Source organism: Stegodyphus dumicola, chromosome 2 (genome assembly GCF_044657685.1).
Source record: "Stegodyphus dumicola isolate Sdum_Otavi_A_Nest chromosome 2, ASM4465768v1".
NCBI lineage: Eukaryota > Metazoa > Arthropoda > Arachnida > Araneae > Eresidae > Stegodyphus > Stegodyphus dumicola.
In genome coordinates this window covers 40,525,367-40,552,635 of record NC_140769.1, presented here as the reverse complement: position 1 = coordinate 40,552,635, position 27,269 = coordinate 40,525,367, and the positions used below count along the sequence as shown (strand labels likewise).

At 34.2% G+C, this 27,269-nt stretch overlaps 1 protein-coding gene across 1 annotated transcript; it reads left to right on the top strand.

The window, feature by feature from the left end:
* Window positions 1-643: 643 nt before the first annotated feature.
* On the top strand, window positions 644-25,896 carry LOC118183711 (uncharacterized). Its single transcript, XM_035353303.2, has 5 exons — window positions 644-1,081; window positions 4,701-4,836; window positions 14,204-14,346; window positions 22,642-22,756; window positions 25,664-25,896. Exons 1-5 carry the CDS (start codon window positions 1,045-1,047, stop codon window positions 25,839-25,841), a joined length of 609 nt encoding a protein of 202 aa, XP_035209194.1. The 5' UTR covers window positions 644-1,044; the 3' UTR covers window positions 25,842-25,896.
* Window positions 25,897-27,269: the final 1,373 nt, after the last annotated feature.

Sequence of the window (27,269 nt, the reverse complement as noted above, 5' to 3'; positions counted from 1 at the left end):
ATAATAGTTGAGTTTAAGCAGAATTAAAATTTAAGATACGGTGTTATCTATCGAAATAGATGATAAATAAATATTATAGTCAATCATAAATAAATACTATAATTAATCATGAATAAATATTACAGTTAAATAAATATTAATTATTCAGTTCTAATATTTATAAAGAATATTGTTTTTCTCATGCACTTATTAGCAACAGAACAGCAAGCGAAAAGTCTTGCTGACCATTTTTTGCTTTACTTGAGAAAAAGTATCACTCATTGCATGAGAAAAAATATAAACATCTATTTTCATTATCATAGACATATTTAAATTTATGTGCTTTAATATGACTAAATGTGATAACACGTAACAAAAACTATTTCTTTCGTTAATATCATATGATAATCATATTCTCGCCAATATTACCTCATATGAATGCACAGGGTGCACCTTTTTGAAAATAACCAATTTAATGCGTCAACAGAATTCCTGCCTGTTACGCAAAAATATATAAACACAGATAACGAAATGATAGAAAATGCTTATTAAAGTCCTAGACTTGGGAAGGTCAAGACATAAATTTGTAAGCAATAAATGTAGCAGCATAACTGATTGCGTTTAAAACAACTAAACATCATCTGTGAGTAGCAATCGATAGCAATTCTTAATACGAAAGTTAATTGCTATCATTGCTATCAAATTTGTGTTGTGATTTCGAAGAGAGCTATTATTGTTTTTAATTTCTTTCCAAAGGAAAAAAAAATTGAGATATTATTTGTTTACATGTATCCTAAGGTTAGCACAGTCTGCATAAGAAAGTCAGCGTAAGTTTAGACGTCGGGTATGAAAATTCCGTTTCTCAGCTGAATTTTCATATCTGGAATAGTTAATCTATTTAGAACGAATTCTGTTTCCCAATAGAACCGGTTTTACTGGAGCTGTTTCGGTCTTCTATCTTATTATTAGATTTTGATAAAAAATACTTGAATAAAATCATACTTTAATTCCCTCAGCCTTTTTTCCTGAAATTCCTTTGATGCGCAGTTGACATTTGCTTTCAAGATGTTGTCTTTGATTACGTTCATTGCTTTCTTATCCGGTAAGTAACATTCAGTGCACGTTACATTGATGATAATTTTTAACATTTATTAACTGATGATAATTTTCAAGTTGTATTACTAGTGATTGTCAATAAACGATTATTTAATATTACTTGGTACATTACTAATTATAATAAAATAATGCATCAAAGAAATGAATGGTAAAATAACTAATTTAAACAATAGGGATAATAAGTATATTTACAGTATTTGGGCTCCGCAATTAAATAAAACTTTTCCCTCAGCTGTGGGAATGATATTTTTATCAGTCCCACAGCTAACGAAGAAGTGTTTTCGTGTTACTATCATGATGCTTTACCGTCAGATCGAAAGATGACCAACCGTTTAGAAATGATGATTTTAACGTTTTGAATTAATTATATTAGAGAGGTATTCTGCGTATATAGTTGATTGCCGATAAACCTAGTTGCGGATTAACTGAGCCCTGTATACAAACAAAAAATTAAGTTTTTTTGATAAGGAATGATAGAAAAATCACTATCACAAACAACGGGAGTAAAACAAAACTGTTAACGAAAAAAGCAAAAAGAAAACAAATAATGTAAGGGATAAAATTAATGTCAGCCATGCGCAAATCAGATTTTCAAACATATGAAACACACAGTTTTAAAACCCGTGTACTTCAATAAATTTAAAATGTCTGAATTTATTTTTGCATATCATAGAAAACCCGTCATTTTAAACATGGCGTACTATATTGGTTCCAATTTACAGAGTATTAATGCTTCATTATATCGAGTTTTATTAAGAAATTAAAGCAGTGTCGTACAGTCCAGAACTTTAATTTTGTATGATATAAAAACAAAAGTGAAGTAAGGTTTAATTTAACAATCAGGAACAGCTACATCAAAGGAAGAAAATAAGAAGATATGTATTCAATACATGGGTTTTTACTTTTCATTTCCATTAATTATTTGCTTTATTTTAGACATCCTATTTTGTTTTTTATTGCAAGAAAACAAATTAATGCTTAATAAACAATGATACAGATTTAAATATATAGACCAGGATTTTCTCCTCTCGATAATAATTCTCAAGTAGTTTTAACTAAGTTATTTTATTTTTGGTCAGACGGGCTGTACGGACGTTTGTTCAAAACTGTTTCCATTTTTCTTTCCCATATAACGGTAAAATTTAAGCATCTAATGAAGTTATCGAGAGCATCGAGCTTCATAAGTATAGAGCACACATAATAAACAAAAAAAAAAAAAAAAGCAAAATGTTCCAAATTTAATTCTCTGGCCCAACTTATGCTTATTATTTTTATTCGATGATTTATTTATATTATTTTAAGCATGTTATTTTATTTTGAGACGCGTAAAAATATCTGGTTATTTGATAACGAAATGTAGAAAATTTATTACGGACCAGGTCAATTTTTCCTCCTCTGTAATTTTCTTTTCGCTTTCGTAATTTGGTTTTACCTAAATTTCTTTCTGTAACGTTATTAGCGTTATTTTATTCTTTACAGTACCCTGGCAATACCAATATTGGTTCAAATCTCAATATTTTTTCTTTCTATGTTTGTGTGTATGACTTTTATATAAAAATAGTTTGATGATACAAAACATCATACCTCATTTTCATATTTTTTTTTTTCGGGGGAGTGGGTCTATTCCATTTACCATGTTAAAAAAGTAGCTTTAGGATAACATCATAATATCAGATTAAATATGTTATGAAGTGAAATTTTTCCGAATGGGTAGAACCTATTTGCTTTCTGTTCCGTCAAATACACAACTAGCTATCTTTTCAAATGAAACTAAAATAATTAATTGTGATTTACATAAAGTCCTTAAATTTTGGCATATAATCTCGATTTTGCCTTTATTGTGCTATAAAGCAGAGAACACTAAACAAAACATTAAACGAAGAAATTTTCTTTTTCTTATAACCTAATTATATTCAATTAATATTTTTCACTCGTCTAAAATAATAAATCAATAGAATTAACAGCGTAATGATTACGAGCGCTAATTTTTATTATGTTGACAAAGGGCTTAAAAATATAAACAAAAGACTGATACGAAAACGAAATGAGTTCTTTGCACGGAATATTAAATTTACGCATTTTTTGCTGCATTTCATTTAAACTTATTCCATTAAATTTCATTCAAGATATATTTCTCATTCAATTAATTCAGTTCTCACTTCGCGGTGAGGCATAAATGTATAAAGCCTCATGGTATCCACATTAAAAATTGAAAAATATAGAAAAAATATATATATAACACCAAATACGGTTTAAATAATTAAAAAAACAATTTTTACAATTAAGATTAGAGTTTCTACGCAAAAAAAAGAAATTTGGCCAGCAAGTAACAAGGCAGATTTCTCGGTGCACAAAACTGAAATTTTCTTTTGCAAAAAAATCAGAGACTGACTGAATTCACTATTCTGCTAAGTTTCAAATGTAGACAAATATGGCTGCTATGGTAAAAAAAAATTAGGCTTAACTGCACTTAAAAACTTTTAAATTGTTGATAATTCTACAACTATAGCATGCAGATTAACTACTCGCTTTTGAGTTATGCGAGTACAGACGTCACAAAGAAAAGTCTCTTATGAATCCATTTAAAATCAATTTTATAATTCGTTTGGTAGAAAAGAGTCCTTTATTCTGTCCTTACGTTCAGATGTCACACAAAAACATCGTGAAATTACATTCAATAGCGGTCAAAATGGATATTTTTTTTATTTTTTTCGTGATTACAATATATCTTTTACTTCGTACAAGAAATAAAAATGAAGGAAAGGTTTCAGTGTGTGTAAAAAGCAGGAATATAAATTATATTTCTCTGTTGGTCTGACCTTTTGTTAAAAATGCTTGTCATTTACCATCACCATCAACTATATGGACTTTCTGTGTCTCTTGTGGGTACAGAAATTTCGTACAGTAGATACTGGAAACACAATACATAGTGGAAGTCCATATAGTAGATAGTAGTTTCTTGTGGAAGTTTGCTTTTGGCTTTTGATCAAGCCTGAGGATTGCCCATAATTTATAGGAAAACTCCATTAATCATTTAATTCACTCCTCTTACAAGCTTTCTCAATCATGGACATATGTTCACTCTTTTGATACCATTTACCCATAAAGGCATCATTCTTGAAGTTTTTCCATAATTATTACCCAGCTAGTGAAAGATTCTTCTTCCTGTCCTTCAGCTTCAAGTAATCCAGCAATAGAATGAATCTACTACTTAGTGGCTGCTTGGGTTTTCGTAATTGTTCTGATAAAAATCATAAATATCAGCTAGTTTGCCGTTGAAAATCTTTCATGAAGGTGTCCTCCCCGTCTCTTAAGACAAATAGCACTTGCGGTTTTAAATGAAATGGCATCACAAGGCATGACGGAACATCGGCTCATATGCACGCAACATAAAGAGAAATGAATGGAATGCAGAAACGTTAGGATAAAAAGGGTATCATACTATCACTTATCTAACTTCAGTAGGTATTAAAATGTTTTTCTTTTTTCCTACCTCTACGCTGAATTTGAATAAATTTGAATATGATTTCCTAAATTTGATTAAATAAAATGTAGGAATTATTAAATAATTATTTTTCTATAATTGTTTTATATTTTTTTTTCAGTATTCTCGGCTGCAAGCGGTATCGATGAACAATGCCTTGCAGACGTGGTTTTGGATTGCATTTTTTCCGTTGGTGCAAGTGATATTATAGCCGATCGTTTTGATGAAAATGAAGAAATGTTGGATAGAAAATGCGAGTGAGTGCTTGTTTTTCGTTTTAGTTTTCATTCTAAATATTTAATAAGACAAAGAATGAAATTCAAAACTTCATTAAAATGAACTTATATATATACATATCTGTATAGGAATAATATATGTATATAAACATTATCTGTATAGGAACAGTAATTATGTTTCAATTTCATACACTTTTCATATATTGTAGCCGTTACATAATAAATAGTAAACATCTAAAGCGGATTCGTTTGTTTATCTTCTTACACTAGAAGCATTTTCTAGATTATTTTTAATTCCTTACCGTCGTTAAACTAAGCTAAACTCGGCTGCACAAACCGGATCTTAGAGAGCCATGACCTGGAGTGCCCTGATATCTGCTTTCTGATCGTGGGCTTCGGGGTGCTTGTGAATCTTAGCCTGGACAAGTGGTCAGCTTGTCGCAGTACCCCCTTCCGGTGTTTAGTCCCCAAGCGAACTTGGTACTCATTTTATCGACCCATTCCAGGGATGAAAGGCTGAGTCAACTTTGCTGAGCCCGGGGATCGAACCCCGGACCTGTGGTGCCACTGCGCCACCGGACCTTCCTTAATGTCGTTACCTGTACTAAAAACAGCAGTACAAGTTTGGCCTTTGAAGCTATTCTGACGTATTCAGGTTGTCAGGTGACCTCTTCAGTTTTATAGAAAATGCAAGAGACTTGAAATTTGGCTATTCATTATTTTGAAAAATAAAATTAGCAATAGATACGTAACTTTCAAATCATTGCACAAGTTCATCTACAGTTAGAGATAAAATTTCGCATTTAAGTTCTTGACTTTACAAGGTAATGCCACATTTCCTCATTTATTTCCTCCCTTTTTTTTTAATTAATTTTATCGTCCAAAATCGAGAGGTAAAAATTATGCGAGTAACTTAATTTCCGAAGAACGTGGTTACAGTAAGAGCATAAAAAATGAAAAGTAAATATGGATAAACTTCTGTTAACTGTCACGGTATTATTTCTTCAAAACAAACCTATATTCCAATAAGAATGCATAGTAATATCAACATTGCAATACCTGACGGAAAATGAGCTGAACACATCGTGCAGAGAGCGAGAAAGGACGTGTCCGGCTAAACTACTTTTAACCGTAGTTCTAGAAGGAATATCGGTGAAACGAAGAAGAAGGGGGCAAACAAATGACCCAGGTTCCCAAAGATCGAACATATCAGCAGTAAATTAGGCTACAATGAGCTGAATGTAAATAATAGAAGCAAGGTGAAACCATATGTTTGGAAAGTTTCTTATATGTGAAAACACCTGCACGTCCTGGTAGCTTAACGAAGAATCTGCATACAATATATTTTAAATAATAAATTCAAGGGAAAATAAAATGAGTGAAATGCCAATACAAGAATGCAAATACGAATTGAATACACTAAATAAAAGTAAAAGCAATCAATAGAATATGATTTCAATAAAAGAGTCTTCAGAGGGAAAACTGCATATAAAGGAAGAAGGGGAAATCAAGCAAATAATTAACAACATTTCAGAGCTTAGGGCTAAAAAGCTAGGAAGGAAAATATGCGAGGAGTTGGAAAGTATACGTTAGTAAATACGGTGTCTTAGTTTGAAAGAGGTTTTGAGAAAATAGATGCAAAAATTACATTTTAACTTTTAATTTCAACAACTGAAAGAAATTCAGCGATTTTTTGGCGTTCCTTTCATTTGATAACATTCTATAATTTCAATGGATAAATAATCATTATTCATTCTTTGTCATCATTCATTCAATCAATCATTATTCAATAATCATTATTCAATAATCATTATGCCCAATTCTTCTTACTCTTCTTAAATTACTGAAACAGAAAAAGAAATTCGTTTCCTTTTTTCAAAATGAAGTGAGTTGTTCAATTCTAAATGAAAAATTTCATTTTGTGAAGAATTTTTTCCTAAGATTTCGATTGGTGTTCTTTTAAGAATTTTTCAGATAACTTATTGGTAATTTATGATGAGCTTTGTATATAAATATACTGCATAAACAAACTGCAGATTCTATTTGCAATCACTGATCTTAGTTCAAAGTTCGGATATGCATTTTTTGAACAGCGGAAGCATAATCATTTCAAAACTATCAGTAGGTGATCAAGTCTTCAGTTATTCGTATAAATAGTTTTGTGCATTATAATGATTAAGTTAAAGCATTCTGACGATCTTCATAATACCGTATTGCTCTAATTTTACCATATAAAATAGATGCAACCCTTCTTAACATGTTTCTACAACTTTCTCAGTAAGTTTTAAAACTAGCAACCTTAGACTGGCGTAATTTTTGAATAAAATTCTATCGACTTCAGAAGCAATCAGACGCAGATTCCTCTCCTTTGGGAACAAGCCCATAGCTGCAAAAGTTTTGCCTGTGATTCAAACATTGATTTTTAAAGACTTTAAATCATTGTGTCTACTCAGCTTCAGTCAGTGAAATAATGTTTTAAAATTGTTTCAGTTCTATAACTTCAAATTGAAGTTGAATCAAATTCTTTAGAGATTTTACATTATTATATTTGCTTAGCATTCTGAAATGGAAAGGCAAAGGGAATAATTAACAATAAATCGTGGAGCAGTGTAAAAGGTTTAGACTAGACTTTAGTCTAGTTTTTGACTAAGCTGAATTTACATGCAATATAATATTTAATATGGTTCGTTTATCTCTTAAAATATGTATGCATCGCTGAATAATTGGACAATAGTGCTGTTTAAATTATGTTTTAAGTACAAAAGTATGTATTACTAATTTCCAGAATCAAGGTGTCAATATCATATTTTCTTTATTTCTTTATTAAACTCAATTTCAATTAAGCGAAATTCAGTTAAAGGTGAAATATAGTGCAAAAATGCACAGCTATTTTACCAAAGCTGTCAACAAGCTGAGAATGCTTTAAGCCGTCCAGGTAGGATTAGTGGCGCTGATTGCCGTGCCGATGGGTTCGATATCGAATCCCAGAGAAGGCATGAATGTTGTAAGCTAACCATATCTGTACGGCAAGGGGTTACTTTCAGGGCATAGTCCGAGCTGCTTAGCAAATTAAATTGCCCTCTGGTCAAAAAACGATAAGCTGGGCTAGCTCCAAACACAAAAGAGGACGAGTAAGAGCCCAAACATGCCCAAAAACAATTATCCTTGCGTTATAGCTTATAAACTAATCCCTATAAAATTGGCAAGGGGGCTTGTGAGAGGACTTGCTAAGGGAGGAAAGAGGCGTGGGAGACTCCCTTACCGCCCCACCCCCCGAGTGTTCTCTGCCAAATTTGGGACGGAAGCTTAATAGCAAGGCCGTCGCCGAACAATACCTGATATATACCTACCTAATATATACATAATTTACAGGTTCTGACCTTGTTTCAATCCTTATGCTATCCTATGTCCTATCATGTTACAATGTTGTGTCATGTTATGTCTACGCTACGCTATGATATGTCACCATGCAATGTCCACCTGTCGTATAGGTCATGCCACACTGCGAATTGTATGTTGTAAATGTGGAAATCATACCGTCCAATGCTGAATGAGAATTGCCCGTTATGACGTCATCAGTACAGCATCACCCAGCGCAGTAAGAATCATCCCAGACAGCGCTGAGACCTGGTCGAGAGTGGATGGCAGACGTGAGCAGACGGCTCACACGTCTTCAAGAGTTTATGAACTTTAATTGTGCTTTCGATGTTATGCCTTTACATCATTATGTTAATCCTGCATACCGTTAACTTCATCTTTATTTAATTTTATTTCTTTCTATTAAATAAACCATTTAACTATTACTTCGTGCTCTCATGCTGTGAATTAAGTCAAATTCTACAAAAAAAAATATGGCGACCAACCGTGCGGCCTCGAATTCCAAAATGTGCGAGTACTAGAACTGTGCTTTGAACTGTGAACTGAGTGAACTGTTGTCACAAGTTATTCGATTTATTGGATTACTCGTATAAAGTGTGGATTACCCAATTGACGACGATCATCTGTCGGGTGAGTACAAAACTTTCTTTCCAATATGAAGTTAGTAGAAATTCCAGAATTGGAAGCAGCTTTAAAGAACCGTAAAAGTTCTGAAATCAAAAGTTTGCATAAGCTTATTTTTAATACTGATGGAGACCGAAATAACCGGAAAAGATTACGTGAATTTTCTGGCTTTATATTTAAACCAGATTCTGAAGAATTTAATAAGAAAATAGATACAGTGCAGAATAGTTTTACTTTGAATGAATTAATTAAAATTTGCAATGTACTGTGCATAAATTCAGAAGGTTCAAAAACGGAAGTCGTAACCCGAATTGTCTCTTTCCTATGTGATTTATCTGTATTATTTGAAAATATTTTGCATGAAGAAAATAGTGATATTGAAGATGAAACTATTAATAAAATTTCTGAAGTAATGCTTGATGATAATCAAAGAGACAATCCTGGTTAGCTTCCAATTCAAGATCATTTTAAACCTCATCTTAGTTTTTCTGATATTGAAAGTATTGTTAATCCTTTTTCTGGTAATGCATATGAAAATGTTGATAAATGGATTGATGAATTTGAAGATGTTATAAACTCTTTGAAATTGAGTGATTTGCATAAATTAGTTTTTGCTAAAAGATCATTAAAAGGTAAAGCGAAACTATTTATTCAGAGTGAACCTAAAGTTAATGATTGGTGTAAGTTAAAAAAGCTTTTGAAATCTGAATATGGTAAAGCTTTTAATTCTGCTGAGTTGCATGAAACGTTATGTAAACGTAAATTAATGCCTAATGAATCTTTAGATGAGTATTTTTTGAAAATGAAAGAAATGTGTTCGCGAGGTAACATTGAAGATGCTTCATTAATTAAATATGTTATTGATGGTATTCCCGATTCTGTGGTTAGGAAAACTATACTATATGGTTGCGAAACAATATCTGAATTTAAACAAAGGCTTAACATTTATGATAAAATGAGATCGGACAATGATAAGTTTAAAAATCCGAAACCGAAAATAGACACTCAAGTTAAAGATAGAAGTAAGCTTTCGTCATCAAACCGAAATCAATCTAACGTTAATAAGGTCAAATGTTTTAATTGCCAGGAATTTGGGCATTATTCTAAGCATTGTGTAAACAAATCGAAGGGTGTAAAATGTATAAAATGTAAGAAGTTCGGGCATTATTCAACGGACTGTCCAGATCAGACCCCCGAGACACATCAAGCAGCTTTATTACAACGAATTTGTGACAGGGATAGAATTATGAAGACTGTAGAGATAAATAATCATTTAGTTAATAGTTTAGTTGACACTGGTTCAGATGTAACGATATGCAGCGTAGAGTTATACAAGCAGATTGGTTCTCCTAATTTAAATTGTAGTGATATCACATTAAACGGAATTGAATTAAAGCAAACGTACCCCATAGGCTTTTTCATTTCTGATATTTCAATTGATAGTTTTTCACTGCGTACGAAAATTTATGTTGTTAAGTCATTATGTAATCAAATTGTATTAGGTTTGGATGTATTGAGTCAGTTTAACTTCTCTTTTACTGAGAATGGCCTTCAAATAATTTCTCATCGGAATAAAAGTAATGTAAACTTGATAACTGCTGAGTCATATCGAAATTCTAACGTTAGTTGCGTTATGGGAAATTTGAATATTGCTGTCTCATTGAAGAATGTTTATGATCCTTCGCGATCGTCTGGCGTCTCTGTTAATGTAAACAAAAGTCCCGAAAGCGGAAGTAGCTCGACGTTTAATTACCTTTCACATCTGGTGAATGCTATTTCTGTCAACGAGATTGATTTATCGCATATTTCAAATGCAGAACATAAAGAAAGACTGTGTAATTTAATTAATTCGTACCAGCCTCGGAAAAATAGACAATCTGACTTCAAGATGCAAATAAATTTATGCGATGATATTCCTGTCTGTCAAAATAGAAGATACATGTCTTTCGCGGAACAAAAAATTGTTGACGATCAAATTAAGGAATGGTTGAAAGAGGGCATAATAAAGCCTAGCAATTCTAATTATTCGGCGCCTATTGTTTTGTGTAACAAGCGTAATAATTCGAAACGTTTATGTATAGATTATCGGAAATTGAATAAGAAGATTATTAAAGACAAATTTCCACTGCCTTTAATTTCGGAAGTACTTGATCGCTTAGAACAGTCAAAAGTCTTCACGACACTAGATTTGAGAAATGGCTTTTTCCATGTAGACATAGACGAAAATTGCACCAAATATACCGCATTTGTAACACATAATGGTATTTACGAATTTCTTAAAGCTCCTTTTGGTTTATGTATTAGTCCAAATGTTTTTCAAAGGTACATTTATTCAGTATTTCGTGACTTGTTAAATGAAGGTGTACTAATTATTTATATGGATGATATAGTCATACCGGCTAATGATGAAGTTGAATGTTTAGACAAATTAGAAAGAGTATTCAGAACTGCTTCGGAGTATGGATTACAAATAAATTTCAAAAAGTGCCAATTCTTAAAACGTAAAATTGAATTTTTGGGACATGTTATTGAAAACGGAACTATTCGACCATCACCTTCCAAAACTGTTGCTGTTCGAAACTTTCCACAACCGCGTAACTGTAAACAACTACAAAGCTTTTTAGGACTAACGGGATATTTTCGTAAATTCATTCCTCAGTATGCTAAAATAGCTAAACCTCTTAGTGACTTGCTTAGAAAAGGTATTGGTTTTAAGTTCGATTCCGAACAACAGGAAGCTTTTTGCAGATTAAAAGAAATTCTCTCTCAGGCACCTGTTCTACACATATTTAGGCAAGGATATCCATTAGAACTTCATACTGATGCTAGTAGTCAAGGCTTTGGTGCGGTATTACTCCAATTGTCTGATGATGGTAATTATCACCCAATCCAGTATATGAGTAAGAAGACTTCACCGCAGCAAGAGAAACTCTGTAGTTACGAATTAGAAGCCCTTGCAGTAATAGAAGCTCTGAAGAAATTTCGAAACTATTTGTTAGGGACTAAATTCAAAATTGTAACTGATTGTAGTGCTTTTCAGAAAACTTTAGATAAGAAAGATTTAACTCCTAAAATTGCAAGATGGGCAATGTTTATTGAAAAATTCGATTACGAAATTGTACATCGTTCAGGAAGCCAAATGAAACATGCTGATGCTTTAAGTAGAAATGCTTTAATTTTAACATCATATACATCCGATGTAACTGAGAAGATTCGGTTAGTACAACAACAGAATGAAGATGAACATGTGAAATTAATCAAGAATTTAGTTGAGAAGGGAGAAGAAAATGGATTCTTCGTGAGAAATGATATTTTGTACAAATTTGAAAATGGTAAAGATCTTCTAGTAGTGCCAGAATCCTTACAGAACGAAATCATACAGAAGGTACATAAAAAAGGTCACTTTGCTGTAGATAAAACTGTGAATGCTGTAGAGCAAGAATTCTATATTCCCAGACTGAAATGCAAAGTTGAAAAAGTAATTGCTAACTGTATAGAATGTATACTGTACAACAAGAAGCAAGGAAAAGCAGAAGGATTTCTTCATCCTGTACCGAAAGAAAACGTTCCTTTGAGTACGTATCATATCGACTTTATTGGACCTCTTCCATCGACGAACAAGAGATACCAACACATTCTAACTGTTGTCGATGCTTTTACGAAATTTACTTGGTTCTATCCAGTGAAATCACCAACTACGCAAGAAGTTATTTCAAAATTGAAGCAACAACAAACTGTATTTGGAAATCCAGCCAGAATAATTTCAGATCGAGGTAGTGCCTTTACATCGAAAGAATTTTTAGCTTATTGTACTGAAGAAGGAATAGAACATGTCAAAATTACTACCGGTATTCCAAGAGGTAACGGACAAATTGAGCGAATTCATAGAATTTTGATTCCTGTTTTGTCAAAATTATCACATGAAGATTCAACGAAATGGTTTATATATGTTTCAGATGTTCAGAGAATAATCAACAGTACAACTACGAGAAGTACAAAATATTCACCGTTTGAGCTTCTCATAGGCACGAAAATGAAGAATAAAGAAGATTTGAGAATTAGTGAGATATTGAATGAAGAATATCTAAAACAATTGATGCAAGAAACCGAAACTATACAAGATTGGCGACTTGGTAGCCATTCAGAGAACTCAATATGGGACTGGTTTCAAACTACGACCTAAGTTTCATGGACCGTATAAAATCATAGCTGTTCGATCAAATGACAGATATGAAGTCGAGAAAGTAGGATGCCATGAAGGACCAAATTTGACATCTACTGCGGCTGACCATATGAAGCCGTGGTCAAATTGATTTAATGCTTGTATCAGCTCAAAGCCTAAGGACCTGATACTCTTTTTTTCTTTTTTGTTTTTTTTATTATCTTTGCAGGTACATGATAGTGATGTCCATTCAACAGACATCGAGGACGATGCCTCTTCAGGCTGGCCGAAGCTGTGGAAATCATACCGTCCAATGCTGAATGAGAATTGCCCGTTATGACGTCATCAGTACAGCATCACCCAGCGCAGTAAGAATCATCCCAGACAGCGCTGAGACCTGGTCGAGAGTGGATGGCAGACGTGAGCAGACGGCTCACACGTCTTCAAGAGTTTCTGAACTTTAATTGTGCTTTCGATGTTATGCCTTTACATCATTATGTTAATCCTGCATACCGTTAACTTCATCTTTATTTACTTTTATTTCTTTCTATTAAATAAACCATTTAACTATTACTTCGTGCTCTCATGCTGTGAATTAAGTCAAATTCTACATAAATATGTATCCTCGATGTGTTATGTCGCTTTACTATGTCCATATGCCATGCTATGCTATGTTGCAATACTATGCTATGTCCTATCTATGCCTAACTATGTTATGCTGCTATGCTATGTTGCAATACTATGCTATGTCCTATCTATGCCTAACTATGTTATGCTGCTATACTATGTTCACCTGTCGTGTAAGTTACATTACATTGTGTATTTAATGTTGTAAATATGTTATGTTGCCATGCAATGTCCACCTGTCGTGTAGGTAATGCTACGCTAGGTATTTTATGTTGTTAAATGTTACGCTCTAGATAGAACGGGTCCCAGACTATACCCGATTAGTCTTTGAAAGCTGTCCGGATGTCCGGCCCTGTTGTCACCTGTGAATGGTGAAACTGCTACGTTACAAGCATTAACACAAAGCAAATGCATCCTGTTACACTAACTGATATTTAAATATTGTTAGAATATGTGAATCATAGACAGAATGTTACTTTTCATATTAAATCTGATAGATATCTACTGATTGATGTCTATTGAATAGTAAGTAATTAGTTAAATTACTTTACATTTTTCTTGATTAATATGTAACTCTTTTCTGTTCTGATAATGTAGAGTTATGACGAAGTTCGAGATATGTGTCTTCGACGAAGCAGTCGTTTGCCCAGACATTTCGGAGGACATGTATTATCAATTTTATAAAGATCAGTACATAATACTAAGTAAGGTATGCAATAAAGGTGCTGATTTTCGAAAAAGTAAGTTCAGATTTTTTAGAAATTTATTTCCTCATAAATAAAAATGTTGTTTTTCCGTATAAACTGGTTTTTTTTTTTTTTTTTTTTTTTTTTTTTTTTTATTAAAAGTTCTTTATTCTTACATGAAATCTAGATAGAATTATATTTTAATGTATCTTTAAATGGGAAGTTACTTTCATTCAGTCTGACGTTAACTATTTATTACTACTAAACTACGCACTGGGTCTGCAATGTTTTAGATCTAAGTTCATCAGTCTTCTGTTTACAATTCACTTAAGTATAGTCAACGTTTGGCGTATTTATACAGCTGCTTGATTCTTTCGTAAAAAGTTACCTTTCGGAAAACTCCCTAAAATTTCGGTTCCGTTACTCTCAATTTCGTCAATGTTACTTAAATAATGAACTTGCAGGCTGATACTTCCCTAAAAGGAAGATATAATAAACCTGCAGAAGTCAAATCTGGTGAATCTGGCTTTGTTGGAAACTCAGACACCTTTTTTCCTAGAAAGTGTATGAATAGAGGGAAACTGTGTGACGGTGTGCGGCTATGGGGACATGAAACAACTCCCCCCATATGATTGCATTTAATCAGAAGGTTGTAGACATTAGGATTTTGGAAGCATGAATGATGAAAAATGAGCAAAGTCTTCGCCAGGAATCGAACCACGGACCTCTGGAATACGCGCCCAGCATGTAGACCACCACACCTCGAAGGCACGCTAAGAACGCGGAAAAATACCTTATATTCTCCCCCTTTTAAAGGGCGACTGGGGTTTTAGTGGACCCAATCGCCAAATCCTGGTTATGGAGAATCACCATCCACCACCCTTTTAGTTCGGGTGGTGGATGATGATTCTCCATACCCAGGATTAGCCACTGTAGAGACATTAGATTATTTCAGAAACAGGAGTGATATGGTCACTTTACTTAACCTGTTCCGCCAAACTGAGTTAATGGCACTACAGGGTTAGGAAGTTATCCTATTCATTGCTAGCAATCTGACGGTTAGGCCGCCTTTCTACATTTTACTTTAATCTGTAGTTTCTTGGATATAATTATTTTCATTCACTTGCTTCATTATCTCTAAGATGCCCTTGTTGCAGTAATAGTCCGTGAACAGTCTATTCACAGGATATGTGATGTAGTCGGAAGGAAAGAACTGCTGTCGAAGGTGCTCTGTCAGAGGGCAGGAGAGCAGGTAATGAAGTGCGTCCGCGTCTTCCCCGCGAAAACCGCAAGAACAGTTGACGTCCCGTCTGAGGAAACGTCTGTAATACGCTGGGAATTTCCCGTGGTTGGTACAGGCTTGGAGGAAGAGTCGGTTGCACTTCAGCCTCTTGAGAGAAGGTATTGGGAAGATGTTGTAAGTAAATCTTCCTGTCTCTTCTTCCTGCCATCGTGATGACCATGTCTCTTGAAATGCTGTCTTGAGGAGCCTTTTTGCAACTTCTGCGGAAAGCGGAACTTCCTTGTCAATTTCTGGTTTGAGAGCTGCAGTCTTAGCTAGTTCATCCGCTCGTTCGTTGCCTTTCTGCCCGGTATGTCCTTTTATCCAGTTGATCTTTAAAGGTATGGAAGAGCCTAACGTCAAGAAGATCTCTCTAAGTGCTGCCGTGTGCGGATGTTTTGGAGGAAAGGAATTCAGCGCATTCAGAACGCTCATGCTATCTGTGAAGAATGAAGTGTGGGCTGCTGGTTGTGTACCTAACCATAGTGTTGCTTCTTTGAGTGCTAGGGACTCGGCTTGGAAGACTGAAGCATGATCGCTTAGACGGAATTGTGCTTGATAAATTTCTTCATTGTTCGAAAAGACCGTGAACGCTGCCCCTACTCGTCCTGAAATTTTTGAACCGTCAGAAAAAATCTCTCTTTGTTGTCCTGAGGGTGGCGATTTGCACCAGGAAAGGATGGGTAGATCTCCTGGGTGTAAGTTAGGGGAATCTTGGAAGCTTTCTATGCTGGCATATGATAGATGTAAATCAAAAAAGATTTACATCTATCATATGCCAGCATACCCAGGATTAGCCACTGTAGTGTGAAGGTCCTCTTTGTAATGTAGAAGTCGATAGATTGATCTTTCTAATTCTGCTTTTAGGTCGAGTGGGAGCGTGCCAGCTAAGACCTGAAGTGCTGCGGTTGATGTGGTGCTATACGCACTAGTGATTTTTAACAGGATTACTCGCTGTATTTGATGTAGTTTTTGACATATTCTTGCTGTGCCATTCGTCCAGACTGGGCAGCCGTAGAGGATCATGCGTTCAATTGCATTAAGGTATAGATGTTTTAACAGGCGCCCCTTTTGGCTCCACTTGTCTGTGATTATCCTGTTTAGTTTATTGATGATTCGATGCGTCTTATCTCGGACTTCCGTAAGATGTGATACCCACGTGAGCTTCTTATCAAGCGTGAATCCGAGGTATTTAATGGTATTCTGGCGTCGCAGTGGATGCCCTTCCCACTTTATGCGTGGTGGATTCGCGTCTATTTTTGAACTTTTTGGAAAGACTATCATCTGTGTCTTTTCAATACTGAAACACAGTTTGTTGTCTTGACTCCATTTTGCAAGCAATTTGAGTGCTGCGTCTGCTTTACGCTCTATTGTTGTCCTATTGCCTCCGTCTATTATGAGTATAATATCGTCGGCGTAAGCTTGTATCTTGGCATTGTCTCCAAAGTTGATGTTCAGCGCTGAGTCTGCAATTATGTTCCACAAGATGGGTCCGATATTAGACACCTGTGGGGCTCCTTTGTGGTAATTCATCGTGATATTTAAGCCGTCTCTTTTGTAGGTCACTTGACGTTCTGTGAGGTAGCTTGCGATCAGTTGGTAAAGATTCTTTGGACATCGCAGGTCTTTTAGTTTTGTTTTGAGCGCTGGCCACCGCGCACCTGTCCATGGTGGACAAAAGATCTCACTATTCTCAGGAAAAAGGTCAGAGCAACAAGGAAAAGATTCCAAAAAACAACTGGAGAGGAAAGGACCCATAACAGGCTGCTTTACCAGAGGGTACGTGCACAGTACCGGCAAAAGATGTATAAAGAAAAGAAAAAAGCATGGGACATGACATGGAACAAAATCACTGTTAGCTCTCCGTTCGGAACATACTTCGATCTAGCTAACGGGAAGAGCATGGATCCATTACAGATAGGCTCAGTTCAAAAAGAAGATGGCACAATGACGAGCACAATTGAGGATACAATTAGAGAAATCATGAGGTTCCATTTTCCAGAAGCCGACCCCAACGAGGACTCTACATACCATGCATATATTCGTTCCCAATCAACCGAGATTCCAAACTCGGAAGACGATCAGCCGTTCACACTCGAAGAAATGCAACGTACGATAAACTCAACACGCCGAGGTAAAGCTCCTGGGCTGGATGGCCTCACGATTGAAACCATTGAAGAGCTTAGGCTCGCGGACGACAAACAAATTCTAGCACTCTTTAACAAGTGCCTTGAATTAGGTTATTTTCCAAAGGAATGGAAAAACGCAGAGCTAGTATTGTTCCAGAAAGAGGGAAAACCAAAGTCCATGCCCAGTTCTTACAGACCTATCTGCTTACTCTCAGCGTGGGGCAAGTCCTTGACAAGATGCTTACGCAGAGATTAACGTATTACCTGGTCAAAAACAAACTACTAAACCCCGCCCAATTCGGGTTTACTAAAGGGCGGAGCACCACCGACGCCCTCAACCGTGTTCAAGACATCATCTTAAATAACAGACAAAATAACCTCCATACGTGTATAATATCGCTTGACGTAGCTTCCGCATTCAAACAGGAGTGATGAAAAATGAGCAACACCGTCACCGGGAATCGAACTACGGACCTGGGTGAATACGCGCCCAGAGTGCAGACTATTACACCCGAAGGCACGCAAAGAAGGTGAGAGAAATACCTCATAAGGTAAAAAACAGATTCTGTTAACACTTTATAAGGCCTTTTTTCTCTCTTTTCTGCAAGCCGCAGTGATGTAATTGGAAACCCACTCGACGCGTATTCGAGAGGTTCAGGGTTCGAATCTTGGCGAGGCATAGCACACTTTTCACGCCTCTTACTCAAAAAAAAAAAACCTAATGACAATATAATTAGCGCCCGAACTAAAAAAAAAAAGGTGGTGGACGATAATTCGTCGCCACCAGGATTTCGCGATTGGGTCCCCTGATCCCCAGTCACTCTTTAAAGGGGGAAGTATATAAAGTATTTCTCTCTCCTTTCCGCAACCTTCGTGGTGTAACTAGAAGCACACTCAGTGCGTATTTGAGAGGTCCAGAGTCCGAGTCCCGGTGAGCATATTGCACATTTTTCATGTCTCCTGCTTCAAGTAAAACCTACCGACCCAACAACTAAACTATTTGTATTATGCCCCATTTAAGTAGCGATTAGTAAACTAGCATAACCAAAGAAAAACTGAAAAATGATACCTTGTCATTAATTAAAAGAAGTTTGTACCAAGTATGCTACAAGGATTGAAAGTCCAATATTCTTTACTAGTTCGTCTAATGTTGTTTCGTTGCTTCGTTCAGGTATTCGCCCTTTTCAGACACTAGATGAAGTAGTCCGCTTCGGCTCGTCGCTCTTTCGTACCCACTCCCTCTACCTTTCGGCCTGTCTGCCCTCTCCTTCAGTTCAGTTTGATGCTTTATTGCTTTACCACAAATTGCTTATGATTTCTTAATCATTGTATGGCTTTAGAAAGCTCTGCTAAACTAATGAACAATAGGCATATTTCAATAAACTCTAACATTTGGAGTCCCAATCAGAGCCAATTTGGAAATAGGGTGAGACTAAGTGCCACAGAGAAATCATCCTTTAAAATGTTCCAGTAGTCTAGAGAGAAGAGTTAAAGCCGAGTTCGATTAATAAGTCGACAGTTTCCATGCCCATCTTCAACTGTGTTAAAACAACCTTACTGGTTAGACCCGAAGGGCTGGCATTTGAAACAAATCCTAGGACGTCTTCCCGGTTTGAATTTTTGAATTCGAAACTGCAGTGCAGTGAATGTTTTAAATTCGTAAATCATCTTACTTACATTATCTCTAACAACTTTAACATAGAAGATTTGAAGTTTTTCTTCTGTACCCTCTCTCTTTCTAGAAAATTGCTTCACTCTGGAAAGTACAGTTTAAAATCTGCAGTTAATTCTTGATATACTTTTCCAAAGTATCAACTGGCAATCTGTAAACAACGGCTTTAATTAGATCCTCTTGAGGACCAATAAAAATGTCTGCTTATATTTCGTTCTTACTTAATATGGCAAAAGCTTGGTCATAATCTTACTTACTTAACATGGCAATAGCTGTCGCAAAAACATAGGATGGAAAGTAGGGGATGGCTCATACGGTCACAAGGACAGAGAAACATTCTGAAGAGTAAAATTTTATGTAACACGTGAATTCACAGGTGAAGTGAATGCAAATAGCTTAGCTTATGTGCTTTCAATTTGGCTGCTTGCACATATCTCTCCATCTAAACTTTGCATACAGCAGATGATTGTGAACCGCCCGAAAAAGAAGCGATCATGCGCCGCCTAGGGGATTCAATGCGAAACTTAACTTTAGAAGTGATAACCATTGTACTGTCATACAGCAGAAACTAGTTATTTGATTGCGCTTTCTCGGGCCTAACGGTATAAATTCCCTTCAGAATTTCCATCTCTTCTCTTCCTCAGAAACAAATTCCTTTCGAATTAAAAACGTTCATAAATATGGTCTGTACTGGAGAATTCTGAAACCGAAGTTTTTGTGGCCTTGTGAAACTTCTTCAACCCAAGTAAATGACTACCGTTTTGTCTCAAGATCATAGGCATAGCACCCTGTTTCATTTCCAACCAAAATTTATTTGAAACTAACAAGATTAATTCCCGCTTTACGGTAAAACTTTATTGCAATTCATTGATAAGATTTCGAATCTCTTAGAGCCGATATTTACTGAATTAAACAATTGCATACAAAATCCTACCCATAAGCTCACGTATTGAGAAAAGCGAATTACGATGTTATTGTCATAAATGATGTCCATTATTGTTTGAATAGTGCCCTGGAATTTGATAAACAAAGTTAGCCCGAAAACTCTGTAGAGGGCTTTTGTAAATTTCCTGTGGTAATTTGTATTATTACTGATTAAATTTTTAGTAAAGAATATTTACTCAAAATTGTTTTCTTAATAGTCGAGTTTTCCTTATAATTGGAATTAGTATAACATATTTTCTGTTAATTAGCAAAGTAATGGCAACTGAAGATAAAAATAATGAATTTACTAGCATATCATTTCAAGTTAACATATATCTCAAGTGTCAAGAGAGGGAACACTAATAAGTTTTTCAATGTAAAGTCTTTATATATACCTATTAGGCAAATTTTTCTTGGGAAATTTTTATTCAAATTTTTATTTCAGTATTTTTTTTTATTTCTTACTTGAATTTTATTGAGTATATAGACGAAATTTTAAGTTTCTGTAACGTGAATTTAAAATGTCCTTCAGTGTGGTTCATATCACATTTCATCGTACTTGCCCATGAGATTTTGAGATTTAATCAAGGATCATTTTTAATAAAATTCCCGCGAAATGCCTTTTTACTGTTACATTGGCAAGAATTTCGTAGCAAGATCTATGCAATATTTATTAGCATTTCAGTTTAATGAGATACCAGGTGACCAAATCTGTGTTTAGATATTTGGTCAACTGAACCAGAAAGGTATATGCGCTTATTTATATGTGATGCAAATTAACTAAGCTTAATTAAGCTGTGAACACTTTCATATACATGAACGGTACTGTCCCACCTTAATCTTCTCACATGGAATAAACATCACACAGATTGTCTTTTTATGGTTTTATTGAAAACTTAACAATGAAGTTTATGTTAAAAGAACTCACGAACAACACCAGAGTATTTTTACTGAGAGGGAAATCTCCAAAAACGCTCGAACGCGTTTTTCCACTACCAACGCTCGAAACAATTTCTCCTCCTTATCGTTTCTGCTATTTATTTAATCAGTAACAAAAAAGAGCAACTAGTAACAAAAAACAATGTAAGTCATTTCCAAGATTCTATTTAGGAAACGTTCTCTTCCGCTCAGGAAAACCCTTGTTCCCCTAAAGGGCTGGCTGAAAAGGGCCCAAAAGGGTTCTTTGTTATAAGAAAAGAAATCCGTTAATCGGAAACACGGAAAAAATTAATTGTAATGGAGCAATGTCAGTTTTATGCAGAATATCGGCTGAATCAACTACATGACGCAACTTTGAGTTCGCGTAGGTCAAGGAATTTAGTAATACCTCGAATATATTCCTGCAGGTGGCTATTGGAGGGCTGGGTCGAAAGAATAAAAGTGAAGCTCCTGTTAGATCTCTGACAGGAAAATAGAAGAGTTATTTTTTAAGAAGGTGAATGGCTATAAGCATAGACATACGAAGTAAGTCTGCGGCTATGGACACCCATGTCCAAGATTCATGATACTCATGTTTATATTTTGTGTTACAAGGACCTTTTGAGGACTGGAAAAATTTAGATTTCATCCAGTGCAGTCAAAAACACAATCTGTTAAACGCTAGAGATTTATAGATGGATTACTTTATATTTGTTAACAGCTCTTTCACAATACCTGAATATATAATTAATCATTTTAAAATTGCTAAAATGTTTCCCAAGATATTATTATCACAAATTACCAGATTTCCATATAAAGTTTGATTGCGTAATAGCTTTTCTAGTTTCATGTACTTATTTATATTAAACAACAAAATATAAAGTGTAACGGTATTTTCTTGAAAGAAAATAGATGTACATAGTTAGGGCATAAATACGAATGCTAAATGTTGCGCTATTTTAGAATAGAAATGGTAACATCACATAATAAAAAAAATTACTTAAGGGTTTAAGATTAAAATTTTGTATTCTATATACACAATATCGCCGCTGCACATATATGGTGTGTGAATGTGTGAGCGAACGTCCTAAGATAAAATTAATAATGTAACAAATATCTGTAATAAAAGAACTAACGTTGTTAGATAAACAGTCATAACACTTCCTAAAACAATCACGCATATAATTGATTAGCGGAGTCTTCGCTTGTAAAGACTGCACTCATTAATAAAATGAGGTTTTTTTAGCAACAAATTAATAAATAATTTTATAATTAATAAAATGCAACAATTAAAAACGAGCATTTTAACAAGGGCTTGCACTAACTCAATCCTTTTTTTTTTTTTTTTTACTTTTATTTTTTCTTAATTCTTATGTTGTATATATGCATGTATACATAATGATTATTTGTTTATTACATTTCAGAGTATTTAGGTAATGCCAAATGCCTTAATAAGTATATGGCACAAGTAACGGAAAAGTGCGGAGGTGTACTTGAAGTTATCGAAGCTGCATACAGTGTTACAAAAGAGCTTTGTGCGTACGTATGAATTAAGAATTTCCTTTTCTTTAAATTTTTGCCATTAACACCTTTAAATTTGTACACCATTTTGATTAAATTTTAGTTATGATTTAGCTTTATATAATTATGTCGAATTTTTATTTAATTTATAAGAATGTTTCAAAGAATATTCACATTAAAAATTATCAAATTCTTTAATTTGTTTAAAACAATGGCTTAAACAATGGTTAAGTTTCTTAAAACTTTAATAAGCAGAAAAAAAAATAAATAAATAAATAAAAAATAAAATAATTTTTGTAAAATGAATATGAAAGCTTTACACTAGAGATGGAATAAAAATTCATGAAAATAATAATAATTCTATGCTAAGAAATATAAACGTATAATATTAGGACTCATTTTACATTCATATTATACTTACATGCTTTCCCTATATTTAAATGCTTTTTCTATATTTAAATGCTTGCAAACTTTCCTATAATAAAGACATAATAACACGCCGAACAAATACTAATTCAGAAGTCAAACAACAAAAATCAGTGTTATATTTTCAAATTTTCACAGGACTAGTTTCGATGGTTTTACCGAACCACCATCCTCAGCTGCAAAAGCACAAATGAACGAGATAGGGTATAATGATTAGATAAGATAAGAAAGCATGGACAGGAGATAAGCTAATGGCGCCATCTGTTGATGAAACCAGAACTAAAATATAATTTCTTTAAAGGCTGAAGGCAAAGATGGATTGGAATCAAGATCGTTAACTAGAACAGAAAGATTTTTTTTTGAATGTGAAATGACTCTAGAAAATCCAGTTCACCAATGGAAGATGTTTTTTGAATAATTTTGGCAGCAGAAAAATTGAAAGTGTGATTTTCGGACCAACAATGTTGGGCAACAGAAGTGTTTCTTTTTTTCTAACATATGCCTCATGTTCTTTGAAGCGAAATTTTAAGGCTCTCTTAGTTTGGCCAATGTAAATTAAACCACACTGGCAAGGAATCCTGTAAATACCCCAGGAATTCATATCCGGAATGGGGTCCTTGAGTATGGAACTCGGAATTTTATTGATGGGAGAATAAACGACCCGAAAGTTAAATTTCTACAAAATACGTCCAACTGTATAGCTAATTGATGGAAAGAAGGTAATGAAAACAGAATTTTTACAATCTCCCAAAACAAGAGTGTGCCTTTTACTGTGTTGAGATGAGAATTCTTTAACTGCTTGATTAATAATGTTGGGGAAAAAGCCCCTGTCAATAGCTATTGCTTTTAAATAATTTAGTGCTTCATCAAGGGATAGTTTGGAGCAAACTTAGAGTTTGATTCTACAAATGATAAATGAATTATATTATAAATCACATGAACTCGTTGCTTTATAAATTACAACAGTTAGAAATATTATTAGCGTGATTTAGCGACCATCTTTGTTAATAAATAATTTCAAATAATTAATTTTACAAATAATTCAGCCTGAAACTAGGTTAGAAAATAAGCTGCATGCTGAAGATTAAGCTTTACCAAGGTGTTAGAAATATCTTCTGTTAACTAGAGTTATGATGCAAGAATTTGTAAAAATGATCATTTAATATAAATTGGCATATATACAATACAGAATATATAAATTCTACATACATGAAAACATGAATACAGGGCAACAGTATGTGAAATTATGAAGAATGGATGACGCACTAGGGAAACGGTGTAGCACCATGCTGCCTGGGTCAAGGACACTACCCCTTGTAGAATAGATATGTTATTTCGAATACTGTCATGCTTAACTAGTATATATTTAGAATTTATATATATATATATTACTAAATCATGTTTTTTAACATTTTTTAAAGTTATAAGAATACATATAAGGTAAGGGATAAATTAAAAGATAAATTTCTAAAAAGATTAAAGTGTGCATCAAGTTTCAATAGACCAGAAGTACTATCTGAGATAGCCGAGAGAGAAAGAATGAGCTGGCTATAGCCTGATGCAGAAAAAACATTCATAACATACATATAAATAATAGGCTAAGTAGTGAGAGTCTCTTGGTGCACTAGTAATAATTAAACCTTAAATCTGCAACACAATATTAAGAGGTACATAACAGATTAAATACGTTATACAATATGGGTACTAAGTATGACCATAGGCCGTTTACTATTATTTGGGTCATTTAAGTCGTAATCGTAAATCCGTATAACTGAATTGTTCATATTAACAAGATTAGCATAAAAGTTCCGGGTGAGCCGGCAGTAAAAATACTTAAGTTGTTTGTTCTCTGCCCGATTCTTCATGTAACTTTTGATTTCGAACGTACCAAGGCGAATTGGTAATGTGTCTTAGGACACAATTTTGTGCCTGTTGCAATTTTTTTTCCTATAAGATTTGCATGAATATGCCCAGACCGGGCAGGCATAGCATAGTATGGGACGCAATACGGTTTTATAAGTAAGCAACTTGTTGTTTATTGAAAGTACACTGTTTCGAGAAATTAAGGGGTGAAGCGTAACTTTGATAAGGTAATTGCACATGGAGTGGCTTTTTGTAAACTGGCCCCGACTCATCTATACATATTCATGGCATCGCATGACTATGGATACTGGAAAGTCACTTAATGAATATGAGATTATTCATGAGATTTTCAAAAACTACAATTTTAGTAATTTTTTTTTTGAATGCTATATGTTACATGGCTTATCTCCTGCGAGGAAATGAACTTTTATAACGTGAAATTAACACTTAAATTTGAATTTTGTTAAATTTTAATTTCTGTATAACATAAACAACACCTTTTAAGCTTTCAAGTTATTATATTTTCATTCTAGAAAAGACCATTATTGGGTAGTACGACAATAACGAAAAACGTTGTCCGATAAGTCACTTTTCTTTTGAAATTATAAGTATTCTAAATATTATTTTCTTTTTCAGGAAAAACAAAATAGCTTTTGAATGTACATTTGAAGAATATGAAAGGAACTGCGGAAAAGAATCTTCAGCAGTTATAAAGGAACTTTTGACAGGATCTATCAGTCTGACCGAAAAAATCTGCAGCAGCTTCGAGCCCTCGGACATAAATACGTTACGTATATCACTTGAGATGTATTAAACACAAATATAGTTAATACGATTTAATAAATATCCAAACTTGACTTCACATAATATTTTCATATCGCTTTGTCTGTTCGTTTCTAAAAGCATCGTAATTTCATCACTTTTTTTTGTTATCCTCGTAGAAAAACGGATCCTAACGTGATTGATTCTAGATATCAATTGTTTACGGTGACAACAAATTATAAAGTGTGGTTTTGGATTTATTTGGGGATTTAAGTTTAGAAATTAATAAATATACAGAAATCTTTTCTTTAATTTGTTATCTAACACAAGGTAGGCATATTCTTTCCCATAGCAAATCACTGATACAGCTATCGTCAAAAGCAGCTGAATGAATTCATAATCTTATATCTACTCTTAACAAGTTTTTGCTATAATTTATGAATATTTTTTAATAATTTCGAAATTTTACCGGAAACACTGTCGCGTTTTCAGTTCTGGTCCATAAAGATATCTTCTAGTTTCTGATCTCTTAATAACAGTGTAGTTATAAGTATTTGAGTTTTGTTAGGCAATTTGCTAATATTTGCACTATGTTTTTGGGTAACTAATTTTGACCATTGATTGTAGTAGCACTAGCCATCACAAAGAAACAAAAGGGTTCTTGAGATCCAAGCATAGGGACCACTGTATAAAGATTTATACTTTTATTATATTACGTTAAAATGTTTTTACTAATTTACGTTGGTGTGATACATCTATGGGTTAGGCTAGCATCCATATATGTTATTGAATAAAAACTGATTTTTAAACGACGTTGTGCATCTTCCAGCAAGGCAGGTTAGTAGTTAAATGAACGGGGAGTGGTGCCTCTGAAACACTGTTGTTTTATTCTAATTGGTAATCTTGTCATCTGTTCTAAATCATTTTCATGATCTTCAGGCATTTAGAAATATATGCAAATTCGGGCATTTGTTAAAAATAAATGAGGAAAGATATGCCTCTGTATTGTGGATGATTTTAATGATATAACTATCGATGTTTTCTATAGATTCGGATGGTTGAGCAGGCCAAATTTCCAAATACAATCATTAGATGTTTTACATACTTTGTTCGTACCGATTTTGTATAATGCCGCATATGTATTTCACACAAGCTGCAGTGAATCAAGATAGCTAATGTAAGGGTCGTTTACCTGTAATAATAAGCACCAAATGTAATAATGTGTGGGTGCCAAATGTGATAATGATATTTGCCGCTAAACGTGATACCGCAATAACCCAAAACGTGGATACGTGCAAGATGAAATGTGTGATCTGAAAAAAAAAGTAGAATTAAAGTAACTTACCCCCAAAGGATGACACTTCAAATAATGTGAATTACGAGAAATTTATTGTACCTTGACATCGTGAAAATGTAAATTGATATTAGCATAAATTAAGAAACATAACCAGACATAAGACAATATACCACGTGCTACCAT

Coding starts and splice junctions, on each gene's coding strand:
- LOC118183711 (XM_035353303.2), top strand. CDS start 1,045: ATGTTGTCTTTGATTACGTTCATTGCTTTCTTATCCG. Junction 1,082..4,700: donor GTTCATTGCTTTCTTATCCG/GTAAGTAACATT, acceptor TTTTTTTTTCAG/TATTCTCGGCTGCAAGCGGT. Junction 4,837..14,203: donor ATGTTGGATAGAAAATGCGA/GTGAGTGCTTGT, acceptor CTGATAATGTAG/AGTTATGACGAAGTTCGAGA.